The sequence below is a fragment of the Epinephelus lanceolatus genome, chromosome 4 (genome assembly GCF_041903045.1).
Source record: "Epinephelus lanceolatus isolate andai-2023 chromosome 4, ASM4190304v1, whole genome shotgun sequence".
In the NCBI taxonomy this organism is placed as follows: Eukaryota; Metazoa; Chordata; class Actinopteri; order Perciformes; family Serranidae; genus Epinephelus; species Epinephelus lanceolatus.
The window spans coordinates 16,222,364-16,246,519 of record NC_135737.1 but is presented as its reverse complement, the minus strand read 5'-3'; the positions used below and the strand labels follow the sequence as shown (position 1 = coordinate 16,246,519).

Sequence of the window (24,156 nt, the reverse complement as noted above, 5' to 3'; positions counted from 1 at the left end):
GTAATCTATACTTCTTGTGAAACCTGCTGCATTCGGTGGCTTGTTTCAGATGCTTAACAAAATATGCACACATGGCACTCACTCAGATGTGTATTGAAACAACCCAAACGGATTTGATGTCCTCAGTTAAACTTTTCATAGAACATATTTAACAGGCAACAGGTGCTTGTTAGTTATAAACCACATCTCTCTCAGTTTTGATAGCAGCCTTGGCTGTATGGGTACAGGATATGGGGTGATATCCCCCGTCATCTCTTTTCAGTATCAGAGTGAGATTGAGTGGCCCTGACAAGCCTGGGTGATTTCCCTGTCATTTTGATGGTCATCAGTTCGATTTGCTTAAGTTTCCGTGACTTCCTGGGGGACAGCGTGTAACCCACAGCGATATCTTTTCCGTCATTTCCTCAGTCTTATGCAGTTTGTCTAGATAAGACTTGCTAATATTAGTGCTGCCCTATAAACATGCCTTTCTCCAGCCATCTTGTCATTTTCCACAGTGGAAAAACCCTCGCCTGAACCAGGCTTTGTTCACGTAGAGATCAAATTTTGCCGTTGTGTTGGGCTGTGAGGGTGTTGTTCTCATGGAATTCAGTTACCTTACCACCTCCCACAAAGGTTACCTGATTACCTGTCCTCGTCTCCTGTCAGTGTTTACAGTGTTTTATGAGAGCTAGAGGAAAAAAATGCGGCTGTTCCTTCCTGGTTTACATCATTACCACCCTGCTGTTCAGACCAATTTGAGACACTGCATGTTCATGATCGCTGAAATGTGCTATGGGGAGGAATAACAAGTATCGGATAACAAAGAGCAGTTACTGTGTTTTTTCGAACTACAGCATGATGACTTTGTTTTTGCACCAGAGGTCTTCGTGTATCCCTCTCAGACATATGAATACTCAGATACATGATATACAATTATATACAGAGACCATTTACAGTCAATAAACTATATGAGGTTTGGATGACAGTCACGAAAAACCATTATCAATGACAAAATGGCAAAAATCTGTAGCAAAGAATAATTTGTATTGTGTATTATAGACCCATCGTCGAAAGAAATTGTGCTTACTGCTACATCAACAATAGAACAATTGGCAGCTATGCACAAGGCCAAACCTTTTGGGCGGCTCCCATTACATGTGCATTTTTCACTGAAATACGGCAAGAACTGGATATTATGTATTGTGGTTTCAGGGTCAGTGTCATCCATCTGTAGCCATCATTTTCGACAATGCTGTATGAGCACATGTCCTTGCAAATATAATGGCGTATTACTTCAGCCATTATCTTTGACCATGAGGAGTTGAGTATGAGTGTGCAGTTGCTAATGCTAGCATGTGCAGCTCGCCTCAGACTTACTTCTCCTGCAGGTAACACTTAAATCGGTGATGTGTGTACCAGTATATTTTTAAAGCATTTCATGGTCATTTCTCCTTTTGCATGGCTCTATTTTTGTTTCTTTAAAACGTGGTGCCTACAGCTAGCTGTTATTTTAATTTGCATGACAGGGGTTTTTTTGCAGAGGAGTGATGGGTCACACACACTTCTTCTTCTCCTTTGCCTTATTTTCTTTCTTCTTGTTCTTGTTCTTCTTCTTCTTCTTCTTCTTCTTCTTCTCCTCATACATGTGGATATCTTTTTGCACATCTGTGGTCACATTGTCTGTGATTTTGATTGTATAAGGGCTTTTATTGCATTAACATTTCAGCTATGTTAGTTTACTTACTGTAAATTGGTCCTAGGTACAGTGCTTCTTTTATTGTTCTTTTTACTACCTTGTGAAAGCACACATTGCACATTAGGAGATGATGTGACTGACTTCATGGTGTCTGACTCCTGATTCTGATGTAAAAAAGACATCCATTTTGTATTATTCGATGTAGGGCTTTTCAAGGACTGTTGTTTGACCGTCGCTGTGAATAAGATGTAGCGTATGTCTGCTGTGTGTCTGAGGAGGTGTGTAAATATCATGACAGCTGCAGAGTGAGGGGCAGGAACCACTGGAGGGGTCTGGGCCCCGACAGAGCGAGGCAGGACTGCGGTGACAGTGAAGAGGATTCACAGCGATGGCTGACCCCTTCACTTCTGACCTTTAGTTGGAGAAGCTGCAAGGACACCTCATTCTTTGTTCTTGGTTTCTTTATCCCAGTCTTGGCTTGGTATTAACGCTCTGTTGGACCAATTATTCTGAGTCAGAGAGGAAGCTGTTGTCTCGGGGTCATTACCTGAGATGATTCCTTTTTTGAGATGACTTTGGCTACAGTATGATTCACTGCCTCCATCCATTTAAGCCCCCCTCCCCTCCAAGATTTCCCTGCTCTTGCCATTTGGTTCATAGCTAAATTGGTAATGGATGAATCAGTCTGTTGCTCTCAATGTTTCAGCCCAGCTAATGGCTTATTTACTTAGTTGTTGTATGTGCTAATGGTTATGTATATTTTTTTCCATTTTGTTCATCATACTTTTTCAGTAGACGTGCCATTTAATGTTTTCATGTTCTTTGTGCTTGTGTTTTTATATTCTTCTGGTTTGATGGATTTAAGGTCTGTGCTTGTGACCTGACAGACTGAATGTGATAAAAACATATTTTAGAAAAATGTGATAAATGTCCTCAGAGCTTCATCTAACCCTTCAGGATATATTAATATATTACAAGATCTTTCAAGGCAATGTACAATGGACTTTTGACAGGTAGCTTAGAAAAAACTGTGTATGGAGGAGTAACTGTTATGCTGTTCAGTTGATTTGAATTTCGTTTCTTTTCTGATTTTGTTCAAACATAATCATGTTGTTTTTAAATCTTCCGTGACATGAGCTGAGATTTAAAAAAAAAAAATAAAAAAGTCCTGTTTGCCCCGGCTATGTGAGAGAACACTCAGCATTAAATAGTAACTACACAAATTGAACAGGGAGCACACAGCCATGAGTGTGTGGTCTGCTTGTGGCTTCGTGCCATGCGTGGGCTAATGTTACTGTGGGATAGTGAGACCTCACTCCCGACTCAGCCCTCTTTAGTGCTGGCCTTGTATGCTATAGCTAGACACAGGAGACAGGGCCTTGGACATGTGCCCCTCACAAGTTGCCAGAGGGCTCAAGATGTTGTGACACAAACGCAGCCCACTCTGTTTGTCTCCTGGTCAGCCACTGAATCATCTGCGAAGATGAGGGTGAGCCCACTATTTGTCGACTACTGTGAGGAGGTGGACAGAGCGTGACTCAGCAGTGTTTAGGACACTTTCTTCTAAGCCAGTGAGACAAACCATACCACTGTTACTGCGCCAATATTCAAATTGATCCAAGTACTGAATATTTAAATCAACGACGCAAATATTGATCTGGGCTCCACTCAATTGCCATTCAAGTGCAAGAACTGCAGTTTAGCTTTAAGCTAACTGTGGTCTAATACATCAGATGGCAACATTTGTGTTTAATTGTGTAGCACATGGTCCCTAACATATTAGGAAAATGAATTAGGGTTGCCCCCTGAAAGTCGAAGATTTAAATCGCCAGTCAGAGGCACCTCAGTCGACTGAGATTTTTCAAGTCTGGCCGCCTTTTTTTCTGTCAGTGGCTGTTCTTCTGGGGACATTTCGGTCCGCAGATTTAGCTGCAGATTGAGCACTCAATCTCTCAGGTGTAGGCAGCTGCAGACCCAGACCCAGGGTGAGCTTGAGTTAGATGGACGCACCTGCATGAAAGGAAGAGAGGCTTTGCCTTATTTTTTGTGTTCTGGATGTTTATGGCCAATGAAGGGAGATCAATGTAGGGGACAACAGGTCTTTAGAAAATAGTAAAACATCAATTTTAATGTGTTGGAAATTCAGGAGATGGACATAAGGCTTCGTTAAAAATGGCCAAAATGTGAAACCTTCCAGACTTTCCCTCAAGCAGCTTGACTGACCAAAAGAGTGACCAAGCTTGAAGGACCTTAGCCAGGAGGCTGACCTGGAAGCCTAGGACTACTCTGACATTAGTTCAAAGTGCCTTAGCTATGATGAGAGATTCCTCTGGAAGGACTACACTTGATACAGGACTTCACAAGTCTGGACTATGTGGTAGAGAAGCCAGATGGGAGGAAAAAAAGCACACGACAGCATGCCTGGAGTTTGTAGAAATCCATGTGAAAATTTTTAGAGCGCAGGAGCCAAAAGATAATGTGCTCTTACTTAACTAAACTGAATAGTTCAGCTGAAGTGGAGAGCACAGTATCAGGACTACCACAGCCTATCGCCTATCTAACACCAGCTCCATAGTGAAGCATGGTGGTGGCAGCAGTACTTTTTTATTAGAAATGCTAAAGGGAGAAAAGACCAGAGCTTAATACAGACAAAGACACAAGTAAGATCTTCTTCACAGTAGCATCCTTATTTAGCAGGACAATGATCCTAACCATGCACCCAGATCAGTACTCAGGTGGCTTCATTCCTTGATTGATTATATAATAAATCCTATTTAAATTGTGTTGAATGAAGTCCCACCAAATTTAGAAAGATGTGGAGACATGGCATAGTCCAGGTGTGGGAAACTAATGTAGATGTAGGTGCCTCTAAAGACTTGTCAGTGGTTGAACAGTTACTTGAAAGATATGGCAATTTCTTCTTCTTTTGTACTTAAGTATCATTAATTCGGTACCTGAAATGGACATCACCATCTAGGGCCAGGCAATATATGGATATTATATCAATACTATGATATGAGACTAGATATTGTCTTAGAAAATACCAGCAGTAAACCCAGTATCGTTGCAATATTGATATCTAGGTTTTTGTCTAAAAAATATTGTAATATTTAATTTTCTTTATATCGCCCAGCCTTACAAACATATGTCTGGCTAAGATAAGATAATCCTTTATCAGTCCCAGAGCAGGGACATTTGAATTTCAACATAATGTGTCCCCTTTAAAACATAATATCCACTATGCACATAATGCAAAGTTCAAAGTCATCATCAGTCAGTAGTGTTTGTTGATTATTCATGAGCTTATAGAAATAATATAGATGTTGAATAGAGACATGAAAGCCAATTATTAACATACTAAACAGAAAGCTTGTGGAAAATATTGTGTGGCTCAAGTTTCATAAATGGAGTGTTAGAATGGATGTACTGTTTATGGTTGACTGTATGCTGTGATAACAATTTGTGGTTCCTCCCATAAATACATTTAACAGATTATCTCCTCTGTGACTTAATATTGCTAAGAAGAGAATTAATATTTACAAGGACTTGCTACAGCTTGAACAGCCCTTGGGAAGATTTTTTTCCTATCTATTTGTGTCCTATTCCTGTTATTTGTGTCCAAGGATCCTGGAGGGTTGAGCGTCATGAAATTGCCTTGAATTACAATTGCACATAGATGCCATCAGCAGCAGGGAGACTGCATTAGTTCCGGGCTAGTTCCGCCAGTGGCAGGATTTTCCCTGTGTCATTCAGCTCCTGTTTCCTGTCCACCCAGCTGCTTGTTCACATCAACGACAGTAAACAATTAAGAGGAACAAATAGTGAGAAACCTGAACTCTGAGTCACCAGCAGCTCAGAAACGTCAGAGCTAACAGCCATGAACGCACAGAGCCGGCCCATTCTCCCGGGTAATAAAACTCAGCAGTGGCCACCTGTGTGACAGTGTGTGCTAATTGATCCACAGTCTCTTTGCATAGGGTTCATACATGGACGTAAATCTTTACAGCGGTGGGAACAAGAGATATTACTTGGACATACTGTTCTATGATTTTGTGGCAGTGCATGTGCTTTTATATTGTTCCTCTTCTCCTAATACATGTTTTTTTTTTCCGATGCGGCGCTCTAATATAAAGATTATCCCTGTTGTGAATGTGACTAGGAAACCATTTCACATTAGAGTGCTTAGTCATCTGTGTAATAAGTAAAGTTTGCAGTTTCCTAGCACTATTTCTGAGTCCATATACTTTAGTATTAAGTCATCACACAGTTGGTTTGAAAGTATTTCACAATAGCACTGTGAATTCAGAATTTCCACGTTTATTAGAGCTGAGCTTTAGGGGGATACGAGAGCTGGTTGTGTGGGTAACTTTGACTGGCAGTTGCCTAAAGCAGTTGGAGTTATCAGAGGAGAAGCTTGTCTGATCTAAAAAATGTATTAATCTTTTACTGTGGTCTTTTTTGTGTGTTGCAAAACAATCATTTGTTGTACTAAATATGCTTAAGACAGCGCTACCAGGAAAACCAGAGGTTTGGTCTCTGTTGAACATTAGACATTGATGTTATATTATGAAGCAATCCTTTGAAATCCAATGCAAAATAGTCAAGAAAACATTAGTAACCTGTCTATATTCTAAGCCCCAAACACTCATTTCATCACACAATACACCACAATGTTATGCCATTGTAACTCTGAAAGAAAAACAAAATCCTAACACAATTTAGGCCAACATGTCAGTCCAATTCCAGACTGCTAATAGAAATTGTTCTGTAACATCAGCCTCAATTTTATCAGTAAATATTTGGAGAGTGGCGCAAGGATTGTTTTGGTGCGGAGTTAAAGGTTTATTTTATTTAGTTTATTTAGCTGCTGAGGCTGCTGACAGTGTTCCTGTCTGTCTACAGTTCAAGAAATAAAATCTCTGTAGCTGATTTACTTTACTGTGGATGTTAAACACTATCAAATTAAATAGCATTCGCCCATGATTATTTTGTGTTTCCCTGTTTTCACCTGCAGATTTCAAAGAAAAGTGGCACATCTCAAAATTGCATATTTGGTTTATGGTTTCATGTATTTTAGCTGTATAGAAACAAGAAATAAATCACCCATCCTGATTTCACTGTGAATTTGTCAAGATTATAGTTGGGGAAAAACACTTTAAGCATAGTGACCATAACAGATCATTTATTTAATCACTGCAAAATTTTAAATCATTTGGATTGTTTATGCTGTGTAGACTGTTCATATTTCCCTAAAGTCATCCTACTTTATAATCCTGTGAACACTGATCACTGCTGCTAGTGGCTATATGTACCTCATTCTTCAAATCCATCTTTTTTTTTTTTTTAATTTTAGGCGGAGTAAAGAGAAGCGTAGGATTTCATTTTGTGGAGGATGTGCCTTAGGTGTACCCCTTGCGCAGCAGTATCAGTGACGCAGAGAATCTGTTAACTTGGCACATGCTGATCAAGTGATCAGCGCTGTCGCTTTAAGGAATGATCCATTCAGAATGAATGAGGACAGATGTTACAGAAGCCGTGAATACTTGCAAGCTCTGTTTATTGTGTCGCCGTACAAATAGTGTCTCTGTTTTGACTGTCAGTGGGCTGCTTTGTGATCTTTGAAGACAGTAGAGAACTCGAGGGTGCAATTGTCGCCAGCGCTGGAGCTCTGCAATTGAACTCCCACCACCTCATCTCCTCTCACATCGATCGGAGTATTAAGAGAGGGTGTATGGCATGTCGCTCTGTGAATGGGAGAGAGAGCCAGGGAGAGTATGAGGGGGAGGGAGAGAAGCGGGGGTAGGGAGACGGACTGTAGCATAGTCGTATATGTCAGCCTCAGAAGCTGCGTGGGTCGCTTAGCTCCCTCACGCCATTGTTGTTGTTGTGAAAAAAGGCAGAACAAAGGACTCCCCACGCTATGGAACCCTTATACGTTTGCCGGCTTAGCTGTGTTATGATCACGCCCTGATGGAATGCTATTGAAATTAACCATATTAAGGAGCACAGCAGGCGTTAACTGAGCTGGCACACAATCAGTGACAGAGGCAACAAGGGAACTGAATAGCAAACTGAGGCATCATCCTCCTCATATTTGGTCCGGTTTTCTCGGGTTCATCCACCTCCTTTTCTAGAGAGTGGCCACTGCTGATAAGGTTTCAATCCCTTCTCTGAAGGTTTGGTGCGGACATTGCTGTGGCTTATTTGTTGAAGGGGTTGCTGTGGATACTGACGGTAGGGAGGTTGCACTGAAGCCAGAGGCAAGAGTGAACAAGCCGCCTGCTGCAGAGAGTGCCGCTATGGAGCAGATGAGGCTGAACCAGGCTAAGCAAACATGAGATTTACGCCACACTTGCTGTGAATTCTCCATCCAGCGCAAGAGACTAAGCCCCATCCGCCTACATAGCTTCTGCTGCACTCCTCGCCTCTCGCCAGTTTCTTTCTGGATTTTGTGCAGGAGTTGATGGAAGTGGAGGGTGTAAAGGATCAGCCCAGCCAGATCTGTTAGCATCGCAGATCATGTGATTTCTCATGAGGGCTGGGTGAAGTGGTGGAGGGTCTGGTAGACCCTGGAGCATCTTTTTCTTTTTCTCTGTGACAGCGTGAAAAGCGACGCCTGAATGAGAAAAAGCAATGCGGGCAACAGTAAGTATCAGTCAGGTCTTTTGCAAGCAGAATTTCCTTCCGTGAGATTGCTGTGAACATGCAATGAATGTCTCAGTGTTGATTTCAGTGTAACTTCCAATGTTAAGATTAAATTGAAAAAGGGAGTCATCATCCTAGGAGGGGTGTTTGCTTCACACAGAACGGGGTGGACAACAAACATGCACATGCACCCAACTGTGAAGTGTTTAGACTTTGATTCAATTAGACCTCCATTGCCCCGCATCCCCCACCCTCCCCCTTCACCACCATCTACACTTGCTGCTGACGCTGCCTGTGTGGGTGTGTATGAACATATGAGCTTCTGTGTGTGGCAGTCAAAAGGCTCTTTCCTCTCCCTGCTGAGCACATGAATGGGAGCAGTGTCTGAGATGGAGGTGCTGATGATTTCTGTGCTTGAAGAGAACCATAGGCAAAGCCCTTTGCCAGGGGAGTGTAGATTCTATGACAGCGACTTCCACAAGAGTGAGGTAACTAGCGCCCACACACAGTGCCGGGCAACAAAAACCTAATTATGTGTGTTCTTTTGAAGTTCAGAAGAAAAGTTGTAAGAATGATGAATTTGGGATTTGAGAAGTTCCAGAGTATCTTGATTTTCTTAACATAATCTGGCCTGTTGATTAAGCAAATGGAAAAGAAAAGAACATTTGTCATAAGTTCTGTTAAATATAGTTTAATTTGGCGGTTGTCAAGAGAAGGAGACATTGATGGGGATGTTGAATGGTTTAAAAGTTTGTTCCCTTTGTACAAAATGCACCTTTTAAATGAGGCTTTTTCTTGTTCAGTTCTAGTGCTCAAGTCTTTTGTAATGACAGAAGCAGCATGACTCAGTGTAGGGTAGCAATGTGTACCTGATATTTCCAGCAGTCATTATGAACTCCATGAATGGGAGATGGAGATATTAACAGTTTAGAGTCTGTTAGGTTTATGGTTAAAGCTGTAAAAATGCATTTAAAGCCTGAAAACTCAAGAAGAAAAAAGCTGTTTTTCGGCACATTAGGTGGTGGCTATTTTTATCTAATCCAACTAGGTATGGGGAGAAAACAGTTCAGTTGCACATCATGGATCCTGTGATGATTTCTTGTAGAAAATATTGACACAATCAGTATTTTTAGACGTAGATGTTAGTTGTTTTTTCCCTCATGTTAAAAGTGGATTAAAAATAATCACTTCCTTTACTTCCTATGTTTTCATCTGTTTGCAACATCTGTTGAATGTTCCTGAAGTGTACAGGTGGTTGCTATTTTTATCTCATATGTACAGTAGGGAAAATCACCCTGAGCTAAATAAATAAAAGAAATAATGATAAAATAAATAAATAAATAACCGTAACCTGTAAAAGATAGAAGTAATAACAGTTTTTAACACATACTCTGAAAGTTGTCAAGCATGATTAAAATTCAACCATTTAATCTCACTGATTTACAGAATGAGCAGCTTTTTAAATAAATGATGCTTACGAAAGACACCCAAACAATAATTTCACGATTTTATGTTTCCCTCTCCCTCAGTCATTAATATAATTATCCTTTTTTGTTTTTATGAATTTCTGTTTTTGTTTTGTTTGTACAACCAAAATAAACTGAAAATACACATTTGATGTAAAATCAAAGCTGTATTTATTATTCTGTGCTGCCTCTTACAAGCAGTCCCTGATTCTATGGGGATCATCGCTCATATTGACAGTGAAAGTTGATTGAGTAGAACATGATCTTGTGTATTGATTGTGTGTGTTACATTTAACACCCCCCTTTTACACACATAAATTGTACCATCAATAGATTCAGTTGTCCAGGTATGGCAGTGGCTGTTGGTGTTCACACTTTAGTCTCCATATAAGAAATTGCTTTTTTCCCCCTTAGTTTAATGATTATTTATCTCTCCTAATTGAATTGGGTCCATTGTGCTCATTTTAACCCCCGCAGTCTGTTAGTTAATTCTCCTGTTGATGTTGTTGCAATACCTATTTCAGTGTATTTTTGACCCCCAAACAAGTGGTGCTATGTGAACTGAAAGGGAACCTGTTTAAAGTGGTTTTTGTCTACTGCACCTGTTTTAAGCAGGCTGGAGCGCTTGTCCCATAGCAGGCAGCTTTAAGTGTTTTGGTTCTTGTTGATGGTGTGTTATTTCTGTTGCTCGTACCTGCCTTTGCCAGTGTTACCTACACACAAATCCTCTCAATAGAGAGAAAGGATTTGCATTTTCCTCATTATGATCTTCAGCTTACCGTATTGTCAGTGTAACACCAAACACGGTTGGTGTTAAGTCTGTTGCATACTTTTCTTTGTGCTTTAGTTCTCACCCGAGCTGTGGAGGAACATTCCCACAGATCTACCAGAAAATTGGCTGTGTGCGTTAACATATGTTGACATGTAAAGTTGTCCATGCACAAAAACTGCTTTTGACTAGTCCCTGTAGAATGTGTGTGAAAACTAACTTAGTCAAATGAAATTTTACTTTGTTTCTCCACAGGTAATCCTGGTGCAGGTAAACCCAGGTGAGGCCTTCACTATTCGACGAGAGGATGGTCAGTTTCAGTGTATCACAGGTAAGAAAGCTGTTCTGTTACCACATTATCTTTTTGTTGTAATTCCAGATTTGAATGCATGTTGTTGTATAATCCAGTTGTGAAAAATGTGAAAGGTAATTACAGAATATTAATTGTGTAATGCGCATAATACGTATGGATTTATTTGGACCCATGTTCATTAATTAACCCCTTTTGTAAAAGTAAAAAAAAAAAAAGATTTTAGATAAATATCTCCCTCCTGGTTCACCATGTTTATAGCCTTGAAAAAAAAGTTTATATAATGGCATCTATTAGTTAATTTTCAGAGCACCCCCTTTCCACAACATCTTAAAGGTATGAAATTTTAATACGATTTGACCGTATATTTTTATCCAGCACCCAAAAGCAAAACAATGAATAAAGCTTTTCGATTTAAGTTTTAGTATTACGTTCTTATGAAGACATGCAACATGTGCACATGCCTATTGCATTTAACAGTACCAGTAATGGTTGAAGCTTTTGCTGCAAAATGCTGAGAGAGGTATAGTGTATATTCAGTGGACAAAGCACTACTGCCACAGCAGAGAGTGCTCCAATGAGAGCAGACAACATATTGAATGTGAGTTTTAGGGCATTGTGAGCACAAGACAGACAAATGCTGTCTTGGCTATAGTTCACACAGGGCCAACGAAGCTCCTGAAAATGTATGGCTCATTTAAAATCCGTCCTGAGTCTTGTCAAAATGAATTAATACAGCAAATATGGAAAATACCTAGGGCTGAATGATGTAGTTTAAGTGAATATCTCAGTATTAATAAGAAAATTCTCATATTAAGTTATATGCAATAAGCAAATGTGCAGTGTCACATGGAAATCAAACTGATGTTCAGTGCAATAAATTGTTCTTCTGTTAAGTATAACCTCAGACAACTCTTCACAAGTGCAAACCAAAAGCTTGAATAACTCATTTTGTTATTTTCTTAACCGCAAATTTGCTTGGAGTCTTTAATTTGATCATCTGTAAAAATGCACACCCATGCAAAGAGACAGTGTTTAAAAAAAGAATCGATAGATTTGCACTTTTTCAAGAGTGCAAATGCTAAAACTAAAATCTAGAGAAGAGGATTTTACTGTACATTGGTGGTTGGCTGACTGATAAAATGTACTTGAAAATGTTTGATTTTTTTTCCCTTTTGAAATGTGCTTGCCTGTAAGAGGTAAAAAAAAAAAAAAAAAAAAAAAAGATAAAATGAGAGTTTAGAATCTCTGAGCCTGTACGTGTAGATAATTACGACGAATCAGGAGGCTTTCTAAAATCCAGTGTTGACAGTCCAAAAATTTTCATCTAATCATGAGATTGCCTCAGGTTCTTGCAGCTAACAGCAATTTCATGTAGGTGCTTAAGTCTGATCATCTTAACAAGTGTGAGATCATGATAGGTGTAAGCATAATCTCATTAACAGAGCCAGATTTTTTTTTTGCTGAACCTCTTTATTTCCAGCAATCAACTTCACCCAGATTCATTCAGCTTTTAGCAGCGTGTGCAGTGAAAAGGGGAGGGGATTGGCCTGGAAGCATTGACGTATTTTTACAGGAATGACAACAGGATGACAGCCACGTCTCACAGCTCTCAGGCTGCTCAATGACATAATTACATCTTATGGTTCCAGCCAATGCAGAGAGTAGGACAGCTTGAAGAAATGTGTTATGTAAGCCCATCAATATGTTTTAATGAAATTAGGTGTTATTTAAGAGACACTGAGCTGATCAAGCTTGATCACACTGATTCACGTTTCACTTGCTTAATATGCATGGTTACTAAACAGAATGTATCCCAACATGACAAATAATAGGTAATGAGTGTCGAGGATAACAGATCAAAAACAGATACAAAATGCGTCTTGACCCCAGGAAATGTACCATCATCTTCATTCTTCAGTTCAGTAACTGTCATATTGTGTGCACTTAAATGCATTTGCTTTGATTTTTATTGATGTTCCTTTTACAACACTTACTGTACAGCCCTGCACCCCCTCCCCTCCCTTCCCACCCCACCTCCTGACTGTCATATTCTAATGCCTCAAAGGAAAAAAAATCCCCCTTATTGGCTTTGCTACCCAAATGTCCGAATGTCATTTGGCTGCTCTTCCTGTTTAATATGACAGATGATAAAATGAACTGTGCTCCGATATACTATCATGATGTTAAAATAAGCATATGGTATGATTACAGTGTGTTGGTAGAGGAGTTAGGGCAGAAAAGGCGGTGTTTGCGTAAGATTTGTTACACATTCTTATTTGTCCTGATGGCAGTCATTTCCTTTTCCTCAATTGTTGGTGATTGCGCTGGCTTTGTGACAGCAACAATGAAGTCTGGCTCCAACACGTCGCTGACATTGTGAACGGAAGACAGCTGGAGTAGTAGGAGGTAGAGCTGTGGGGCCGTAATTGTAAACGATTATGATAAAATGTAGTTGCCCAAGAAAACATAGATCTGAAAATGATTTGCTTTGTTTGTTATGCTCCACGGACATCCCTCTGTGTATTGACATTTCTGTGAGTTCACCGCCACTCTTTTTTTCTGTTAAATGTTCCATTTGAGTTAATAAAGAAAAATAAAGGATGTCGGCATAATAAAGGTTTTTGAGTGAATAATGATTGCTACCCTTTGTGCCCACAGCAGGCAGGTGCTCAACATTTTAGCATAAATTTAATGACCCACGTATAGACCAGTGCTTAATATCTCACCATTGAAAGACATAGGTTATGTCTTGTCGGTAGCCTCTGACCATGCCATGTGACATATATGAATAACAATGAGACATACGCCTGTGGAACAGGCCGCAGGCATCCAGATTTAGTAGACAAAGGAGCACAAGCAGTGATGTAGAGTGATCCTGCCCAGGGAGTAAAGCCATAATACAGTTTCCTCACATGGGGACACTTCGCCCTACTCCTGTCTGACTGAGCTCCCACACTGGCCCCCCATTATGGGCTGAGTAAACCTTCCTAATAGGGAGCGAGCATACATCGTCTCTCCATCAGAGGAGAAACAAAGGGAGAGAGGTGCCACATAGATCAGTGTGACTGCTACTAACTGGCCTGTCACAGGGTGCACTCATCTCTCGGTGACGTGAATAGAGGGATGACTCACCGCTTGCGGTGCAAGGAGGGAGGAAGAAGAGTGTGTGCGTGCGGGCATGTATGCATGTATGCGCATGCGGTTGGTTGGTTTAGTTTGTTGTGTGATCACAACAACAGATTAGCCTTGTTCACTTAAGTATCTTGTGCATATGCATGCTTTCACCTTTTACCCTAGTATGTACCGACAGGGACAGCGTGACACAAAAACATGTATTTTTGCATGTTTTTTTTATGGATTTGCTCCATCCCACACCAATTTGTGTATTCAAATATGTATTTTCAGCAGCTGGATCCATGTAATTGCCACGTGTTAGCGCATGACAGCCTGTGTGATATGAACAGACAATCTTGTAAATGCAGTTTATGGAGGGCATTTTGCCTTTTTGATATCTGCCTTGGAGGAGGGGCCATTAGTGAGAAAGGCTAATTAGAGTGGCCATTTAATATCTTGCTGCTCCTGCTAGCTGTCCTCTTTGCCATAAGGGGAGTTCTGTATGTGACTGGACATGCCCTCGTGAAACCCAGCGCTTCCTGGGTCATTCTCTCTCAGTGTCAACCACTGTAGATCGGAAGGCTGTATCACCAGCACCAAGTGATAGACCACCTGATAAGCTTGGTGACTGATGAGGCAAGTCAGCGTCAGGACCATTGGGCTGATTAGATCCACTTCTTTATCTGACTTAGTCTGTCTGTGATTCACATCACTTTGGATGATTCAGTCTCTGGTTGATGGCTGAGAGTACCATCTAGTTCCACTGGGCTTATTGAGCCTGATTGAGATGTGCCTTCTCCCACAAAAGCCAAGACAGCCATTCTGGCATCTCGACAGGGAGCTAAAGAGAGAGAGACAGAAAGAGTGTGTGTGTGTGTGTGTGTGTGTGTGCGTGCCTGCGTGTTAGCATGCGCGTGCATACACCTGGCTCAGTTTCTAGCCATTTTCCCAGTGTCCTCTGCCATTTCTCTCTGTTGGATACCGGTTGGTCAGTCAGCCCATCTGCCTACTTGTCCCTTATCTCTGATGCCATAGCTGTGAAACACCTCATCTCATTCCTGATGGTGCTAGTCTCTTTTTTATCAGAGGGACTTAAGGCTGTCATGTCCTCTGTACCTCAAACTGAACAGCCTGGGCGTGCACTGTTGAACATCTGACACTGTGTGGTGAGGGGGTATCCATACTGTCAATACACAAGTCTCTCTTGAGAGCAATTCCACTGGAATTGACTTCCTAAAAAGCTATACTGCTACAGCAATAGACATTTTTCATCATGTGTCTGTTCAGGTTTCTGTTTCTGTTTCAAGTTTTGATTTTTTAGGATTGAGTGAAATCAGTCCAAGTGGTGTCATTACATTGAAATGCCAGTTTGCATTCTCACCTATACACAGCTGGCAAATCAAGACATGAATGTGGGATTGTAGGTTTTATAAAGATGCAGAAATGTTTGGACACAGCCCCCCCCCCCCAGTTGGACATTGGAAAAGTGTTGTGGGTTCTGAAGCTTTTCGACTGTCCGACACATACCTTCAGTGGACTATACTGAAGCCTGTAGAAACATTTTCTTCACAATTCTCAATAGGCATAGTCAAGTGACTAAAATCTGGATGACAGTGTTTGTAATTAGTGGAAATGAATTGAGCAATATCACACAAGAGGGAGTGTTGTTTTACTCTATATCCGCACTGCTGTGTCACAGGCTCGAGGCAGAAGGCCGAGTGCTGAAGATAATCACAGCCGTGCAGATATTCAGTACAACAGCTCGATCTGTATTTGATTTTGCTTGTATACAACAGTTCTACAAGCGCCGTTTATCAACCGCAAAAGGTGGCAACAGGTTATGATTTGTTTGTTTTAAATAATGATTTATTTGGTTTTGCCAACACCAGTAGTTCAGCAACTGGACCGGGACTGTACTGTTTCCATTTCTTTTGCAACCAGTGAAAGAAGTCTGTTGACAGTCGCTTAGGTGGAAATCTGGAGATACCGATGAGTTTACAGTTTAATCCATTCATTGCATCGTCTTCTGTTGTCATATGCGCATACTTTAAGATTTGCAGTGAAGTATTCAGGCTTCTTTCTGTCCCTTCTTCCTTTTTTGACAATTCTTTATTGAACTCAAATGTTAGTTATGGTAATATGTTTCATTTTGTGGCTAATTAATGATTAACATAATAAAGGGAAAGTTCCATTGCTGTATACTATATATCAGCACTCATAAAATCCCACTTGTCCAATCAAATTGCTGGGTCGGAACAGACTGTTGTATGAGGAGTCCTAATTTTTACTAATGACAAAGATTCAACAATGCATTTAAAGGTCTAGTGTGTAGGATTAAGGGGCATCTGTTGGCAAAAACTGTATATAAGATTTCTAATTATGTTTTCAGTAGTTTAAAATCACCTGAAAGCGGAAATTATTGTGTTTTCGTTACCTTAGAGTGACCTCTTTGTATCTACATACAGAGCAGATCCTCTTCCATGGAGTCTGCCATGTTGTTTCCACAGCAGCCCAGTACAATCATGTCAAACACTGGCATTTTCACGTCAGCTATTGTAGTTCTCTTACACGCTCTGCACACAGATTCAGTTACATTAACCTTACCGCTAATGCCACTAAATCTGGGACTCAACTGGGACTTAAAGACGCAAAATCATCATCTTGACATGCCGTACCAGAATGTATTTATCACATTGTCTTTAGGATCATTAATTTGATCTGTAAGTGCTTCATATAAAGAGCCTTACATTTCAGGGTTTACAGGTTATTACACATGACTGAAGCAAAAAAAAGGCCTTTAAAAATGTTTCTGTAAATTGAATCCTAAAAAAAGATGGTATTTTGCTACAGGAACAAAAATCTGGGCAGGAATTATTATTTCCATCTTATGTTTAACTGAATAGTCAGATTTAAAGTTGGTGAATATCAGCAGAAAAATTTGCAGCTTCACAAGAAAAAAATCTGTTTCAACTTTATAAATCATGGCCCTTCTCTATTCATCCTATCTCTCATTTTGTGCTTTGACACACTGTCTCCCCTCCTCTCTCTTGTCATTTTCCACCCTTATTTATTCAAAGCCTTCCACTGAGTTTACATTGTGGTCGTTGAGTGGGCAGCAAGGACGCGTATACGTCATGAAACAGTGGACTTGCTCTGGGCGGCTAGTGGCACAGTTGTTATGCTTATTTTAACTGGGAATACACACCATATGAAATTACACAGGCTTGCATGATTGTATCCATTAAGGTTAAACTCATGCGCACACTTTTGGGGTGGTTGCATGTTTCCTCACCCTCAGCACCCTCTCCCAAACAAAACTCGTCACATATGGTTCATATAATTGGACCACAAACATCAGCCACATCTGCCACATTAGTACATTATTTTTATACTCACCACCTCCCCCATCTAATTCCAAGTACATGTACACAAACGTGCGTGCGGCCGCACACACAGACGAGGTTCATTCACAGCTTCTGCAGTGAGTAGCTCTAAAAATGACTGGGCTTGTGACTCATTCTCCCATTGCTGCATTGATACCAAGGGGGAGGGACAAAAGGTAAAGAGGATGATAGAATGATAGAAGATGGTGAGAGGGAGGGGTGTTTAAAAAAATTTTTTTTTTTTCTAAGTTTCGTCAGGAACGGGATGTCTTGAGGAACAATGCGATTCAGTGTCCACTTAGCTGTTTTGGTTTCACTGGGTTTGTGAGGTTCACTTCTGGTTACAGGAGGAGACAGTGGTTTTAGGGTGGACTCTTCATATCGGAACCAGACCAAATAATTCATTATTTAAAAAAAATCTGGCCCCTGTAGTCACGGCCCTTCTCTTGTTCTGGGTTTTTCTGGCTGAGAGCAGCAGCCGCACTGTGATGTTCTGTAATAAGCGCAAGCATGAAGGTTACTGATTCCCTCCCCTCCTGTAAACGTCATTCATGCCGGTGGGGATGAAAGAGCCATGCGGATGCTTAAAATATCAGGAATTCAGACAGTGTTTACTAACACCTGAGAAGACATGCTATTCTTATTAAATTGTTCTATTGTTTACTGTACAGCTTCCTCCCACAGGCTCTGGTTTGCACACAGATCAACACAGAATGCCCTTTTCCTTTTTTTCCAATATCTCCCCTCCTCTATGAGCCTGGATTGGTGGTGGTTTGATGCTAAAGGGCATGTTGTGGAGAAAAAGCCTGGCCGAGGATGAGCACACACATTCATGGCTTCGTAATCTGCTAATAGAATGTTCCGCTTATTGCAAATTACTACCCTCTTAATTGATGGAAGATCTTTCCTGCCTGCAAGAAAAAAGTGCCATGCAAAAAGAGAACCATTTGCCACAGTGTCATCACCCAAAAAAAATCACGGTTAGGGTTTTAACTTGCAATTAGTACTTTTTTGTTTTATTGACAGTTCAGTACTTAGCCTCTCTCTCCTGCTTGGCTGTAATTATTAACCTCTGTCAGTTAGTCTGCTCGCCTTCCCTTGCCTGTCCTCTCTCTCCTCTTTATTTATGGATGGAGACAATTTATTAGCTCTAATTAATAATCAAGCCCGCTCCATCTTTATAGGCTCACAGTTCATCATGTTACCATTGAGAGATTATTGAGAAATCCCATATGAAACCATTCTGTCTCTCTGCTCTGTCTCTCTACCTGTCTCTTGTATTCTCCGTCTGTGTGCCTTTGCCGATTTTTACACCCTTCTGTTAACCCAGCCAGCTTCTGTCTAGCTTGTTTTCTCCTCTTCTTTTTATTCTCCATATCTAATTGAGGATTCATTTGTACATCCGATTCCTGACAGTTTGCTTCGATTGTTCCCGTTATTTCAGAGCCACATCTGCCAAGTTTCTTCGGTTTGCAATATGCCTTAAAAGACCTGCGTTAAGTTCCACTTGAGTTTGTTTGTTAGGATCTGTATATTCATTTTCAGACAAGAGGAAGCAGGTGGGTGCTTAAAGTAGCCTTACCACTACTTGCGCATCTGTGTATGTGTGTGGACATTAGGGTTGGGTACCGAAACTCGGTACTTTTTGTACTTGGTACCAATTCACATCGGTACTACCGAGTACCGATTCACTTAAAATGAGTCGGTGCCAAATTTCGGTACCTGAGGTGGAGGCGGAGCGAGAGCGCATGACTCGCACCTCAGACTCAGCAACAATGGCGACAAAAAAATGTGCAGACAAAAGTTAATGTGCAGCACTGTTCCTAAATGTTCTCAATAAAATGCTGAAACTGAGAACTTTAGACTATGGGCCCGAATGACGCATAGTGCGTCCAAATTCACACCCGTTCTTCTCTGTGGATTTTCTCCGCGACCGTGCGTCATAGCGAGAAGCCACGCATATCACGTGAAACAGCAGAACTGTAGCACTTGTCAGTAATCCAATGTTTTCACAGCGAAAGAAATTGATGAAGTTACAATAAAATGATGTATAACAGAGCTTTCATACAGCTTTGCACACACATGACTGTTGGATGGATTACTCGCGAATGCAGGCTCGCACAGAAATGCCACGCATATCACATGAAAGCGCAGGACCACACACATCATTGTGCTGTCATCCCATCACGCTGTAAATACAGATCAATTGTCTACAAAATAAAAACCTAACTAATTTCTTTACAATCCATTATACAGATCTTGTTATCAGTCACTTCATATAGTGAGGAATATCGTATCTTACCATGTCTTAGGCTTGCGTGTGTTTCTCCCTGTCTATCCACATTTGTAGGCTCTCAAGATGCAAATATCTCCATATTGTCCAGTTGACACTCCATCAAACTTTGTATGACAAGACAAGCGCACTTCACCTTTGCGCACCCAGACAACTGCAGCCTAATTATGCATGCTGACAGGGCCGTAGTCACCATATACATTGAGGGAAACACATGCCCCCCCACCAATGCCCAAAATGTCTCCCCAGTATATAACTGAAACTGAAAAACAACAACAGACTTTGTTTACTGCAAGCAAAGTGGCAAATATTATCTTGGAGGACATCATTGCACTTGGTTGACTATTTTTTTATGATCTTAGATGTAAATATTGCATGTTTCTTTCAGATAAAACACATTTTTGACTTGTGAATGAGTCAATGGAATTTCTTGCAATAATGAAAAAATACTGGGAATTATGTCCGCCTGGCACAAACCACATGTTTTGGACAACTGTGAATGTCCCACCATCATGGTTCTTATATTGCCAGATTCCAGAGAGTCTCCCCTCTTCATATATGGCAGAATATGTCATTTTCCAACTTGCTACAATGAGATATATGTAAAAATGTAAGAATTTAGGCACACAGATTTGTTTTTTTCATTGATATAAAAATTAATATAAAATACAGGCACATAGAAGGATATGGAATGATGGCAAATCTGGATAGCCCAGATTGTCCTGAAAAAACAAGATATAGCGTGTGTGTAGCCTTTATAATGACTGTGATATGAGCTTAAACGTAAAGGCAGTAAAAATACCCCAAAAAGGCCAATAGCCCATAGGGTTAAAAAGTACCGAAATAAGGTACCGGTTGGTACTGGTACCGAATTCCAGATACCGGTACCGGTACCGTATCGGTTCAATTATGAACGGTACCCAACCCTAGTGGACATATGTCTAGCCTTTGATAAGTCTTTCCCTTGGCTTTTTCGCCCAACCTGAACAATTATCCCCATCTCCCTGCCCTAACCTCCAGCCCCCTCTCGACTCAGACACGCTGCTCCAGTTGATCCTGTTGGCCTCTTCCAGGAGGCGGAGAGGTGATGACGGGTTATGTGATGTGGATGGGAGATGATGGTCCTCCCAAAGTGTTGCCTAGCCTCTGTTTACACTACCAGAACGGGCGGCTTGTTTGTGGCTATTCTTGGCTCAGTGGCAGCCTGCCGTTTTGTGGAGGAGGGCTGATGTTTTTCCCGTGGCTGCTTCCTCTGGAAGGCTGGCACTCCATGGCCACGTCAGCACAACCAGTGCTCCAGTTGACTCAAGGGGAGGAGAGGGGAGGGGGAGGGGGATGTGGCCTTTTCTATCTGATCTCTGTCAGCACTCGTGCGTCAGTCTGATGTAAAAGAGTGGGTGTTCCCCCCCACCCCCCCCATTCTCCACCCTACCTCTCTTCTTTCTCTTTCTCTCTATGTCAGATGTGTGTGGCTCCCTCATTTTACCTCCCTCACCGTATGCTTTCTGCTGGTCCTCCTCTTCCTTCACTCTCCAAGTTGGTGCACACAGAGTCTTTCATTCTAAACGGACAAACAGTGGCATATTGAATGCTGATGTGATTCATCAGATTTCCTGTTAGTCAGCATTGGCAGCGCTAACTGGAGTTGCCTTAATCAGTCATCACACAGGTGCACCATGGCACCTGGCATAAGCACAACATAATTTATTAGTCTTAAAAGTGAGTGGAGTTAACAGTAAACACTTTCAACTCCCACTCAAATGATATTGTAATCTGAAATCAATGAGGGCTGAGCCTGTGTGACTGCCTTCATTCAGGCTGAGCTCTCCCAGGCTCCCTGAATTGAGATTTTTGTCCTCGCACACCTTGTGTTCTTAGGTAGGGAAGTGACTCACTGCCTATCAGTCTGCTGGCTCAGTGTACTGAGAGGGGCTTCAAAGCTCTTTGCCCTTTTGATACCGGTATAAGAGGCCTACTGCTATCTGTCTTGTCTAGTGAAGATTATAACAGGTAGACAAATGAAGTATAATTCTAATGATTTTGTACAGAACAGAAAGGAATAATCTGTGAAATTGTCTGGCATTAAATGGTAACAGTGAAGTAAGAAGAGAGCATCTTTCAGCCCACAGTCCAAAGTCACTCGAGCGCTCCAATGACAGTTTTGGGAAGTGTCTATTGGCTAATTTATTTTAAAATGAAATCCAGTTTTAATCAGTCCAAGAATCTAAAGCAGGCCTGCGCCAACTTGAACCCTGCTATTTTTTTGTCTTTTTGAGTTATGTCATGTTATTAGATTAATGATATCTTTATAAGAACTAAAATAGTGGATATAATAAAACTGCTGCTTACAAAGACAGTACAGTTATCGGCACAACCTCAGGTTGAGCATTTCATCTCTGTTTACTTCAGCTCAGCTCTGCCAGCCTTATTCACACTTGACCAGTGCCGACCACAGTAACATGAATCTTGTAGTTATTAAACAAATTATGTGCATTGATGGCAGGCATTGATCGTATGGTTGGTATAATTGTGTTTAGCCACAAGGTGAGCAGCTGTGATACAAAACCAACTAGCTTGCCTTGCAACCATAACCTGTCTTTGTATTGAGCTGTTAAGTGTAACAGTGAACTCTTGACCTGACTCATTCTGAGTTATAGTGCATACCCAGTTTATTAGCTGATGCAACAGATCAACATGATCATTTGAAGGTTGTAGTTTATAGAGCTACTGAACAGCACTATGTTATACTGAGAGGTCTTTTAATTGTTGATCTACCCTTGATATAAATGGGGTGGACGAAATATTAGACACACTTCTCAGTATAACTCAATATTATCAAACAGCACCACAAACTTCAACCTCAACAAAGACCATAAAGTTGATTCAACGCCTGTTTAAAACAGTTTCAACAATGACTGAACTTTATAATCTTCATAAAGGTAGGATTTATTGCAGAGCTGTTGGGTTAGACTGTATTAGCTTTAATTAGGTTTACCTAACAAACTGGTAGCTGTCCATATATCAACACTCGCTAGCTGTGTTACTCTCTCCTGAGAGGTGGAGCCTGGACTTCAGCACCTGGGGACGTAGCACTAGAGGCTAGAAATGGGAGGGTTCAATGTATCAGCACAGAGCCAGCCTCTGTAGTTAGGGCCCATTATGGCCGCTCATTTAGAAGTGCCTTCTCTGCTTACGCTAGCTTTGAAGAAATGACGGAGAACTCCTCCTCAAGCAGGCTGCTGGGAGGTCAGTGTGTGTTGAGGATCTTTTTGCTCTTCTGCATGACATCTGGCGTTGGGACCGTAGTGTTTATGTCTTAGGTTTGTAAGAAGAGAAATGTGCGAATGTGCAAACTTGGCACAGAGGTCCTTCTCTCTTTCTCTCTCCCAGGCTTTCTGCTGAGCTGTCACTTCTCTGAGCTGAGCTAAGCCGCTGCACTGGCCCCTACAACAAAGCCACGCAGGAAACTTTGTTGTTTCTCAGCACTTTTATAAAGTGGTCTTCTTGCATTTGCCAGTATTTAAAAAAATGCATTCCTCTGCCTTTTCTTTCTCATAGGTTTTTGAAAAATGAAATAGTCATTGAAAATGCAGCTGGTTCAGAGGAGTGAATTGACTGTAGGGATTGTCCCCCTACAGAGGTAACATTTGAGGTTGACTGCTAAGTGTCGTATGCCATAGGTGGCAAGATGGAAGGAGTTATTATGGTTGTCCAGGGTTATGGAAATATGTCAAATTCTTATGTCCGCTGAAGGTTTAGAGTGACTGGCAGCTGGATCACTTCAAGGCTTTGATGGACAATACAACGATACAAAAGATGACCAACTGCAATGAAATAAATCTCTTTGATTACAAAGTCAAAAATATTGTCATCTCATCAACTATTGTGAGGTGTTTTGTTGTGTGCTGCGTTGACTACCACTGTTTTGTGCTTCTGGAAGCTGGCATCTTCATAGCAACGGCCACTGAGACTCCTGGGTACTGAAGTAATTAGAGTCAACTGCTGTACTAATTTGATAAGAGAAGAAAAATTAAATATTTGAAATAGAGTAAAAGTTATTACTCAGGCAGCTATTATGTTGAGCCACATCGTGGTTATCATTCAAACAAAACTTGGTTTGAGCTTCAAATTCAGCAATGTTTATGCATTCGAGCGTGTGTGTGTGAGAGAGAGACATTTTCTGGAAAAAACAAAAACATTGGGTTTGGTATGAAAACATTTGTTAGCTGTTTGGAAAAGGCTAAAGCTTGAATGAATCAGGTCAGACTCTGGCTGAAATTTCAACCCTGTGTACTACTCTATTCCTCTCAAGGCATTTACCACAGATGAAACAGCTGTTTGCCCCGAGGGAAAGTGTTTGATCTTGCTCCTGCCTTCTTCACAGGTCCTGCTCAGGTTCCCATGATGTCTCCAAATGGTTCAGTGCCTCCAATCTATGTGCCTCCTGGATACGTTTCACAGGTACCCAGTCTATACGATTTCCAGTGCAATGTTT

General features: G+C 41.1%; 1 protein-coding gene across 2 annotated transcripts in view; it reads left to right on the top strand.

The window, feature by feature from the left end:
• Nucleotides 1-24,156, top strand: part of fndc3a (fibronectin type III domain containing 3A) — a 49,488-nt gene that overhangs the window by 4,630 nt on the left and 20,702 nt on the right. The window contains exons 3-4 of one of the 2 annotated variants that reach the window (XM_033631209.2): nucleotides 10,814-10,889; nucleotides 24,046-24,122. In XM_033631209.2, the coding sequence (XP_033487100.1) occupies nucleotides 10,814-10,889; nucleotides 24,046-24,122 (153 nt within the window). Of the gene's footprint in view, nucleotides 1-10,813; nucleotides 10,890-22,832; nucleotides 22,908-24,045; nucleotides 24,123-24,156 lie in introns of those variants that run through there. The other variant, XM_078166946.1, reaches the window with a different exon arrangement.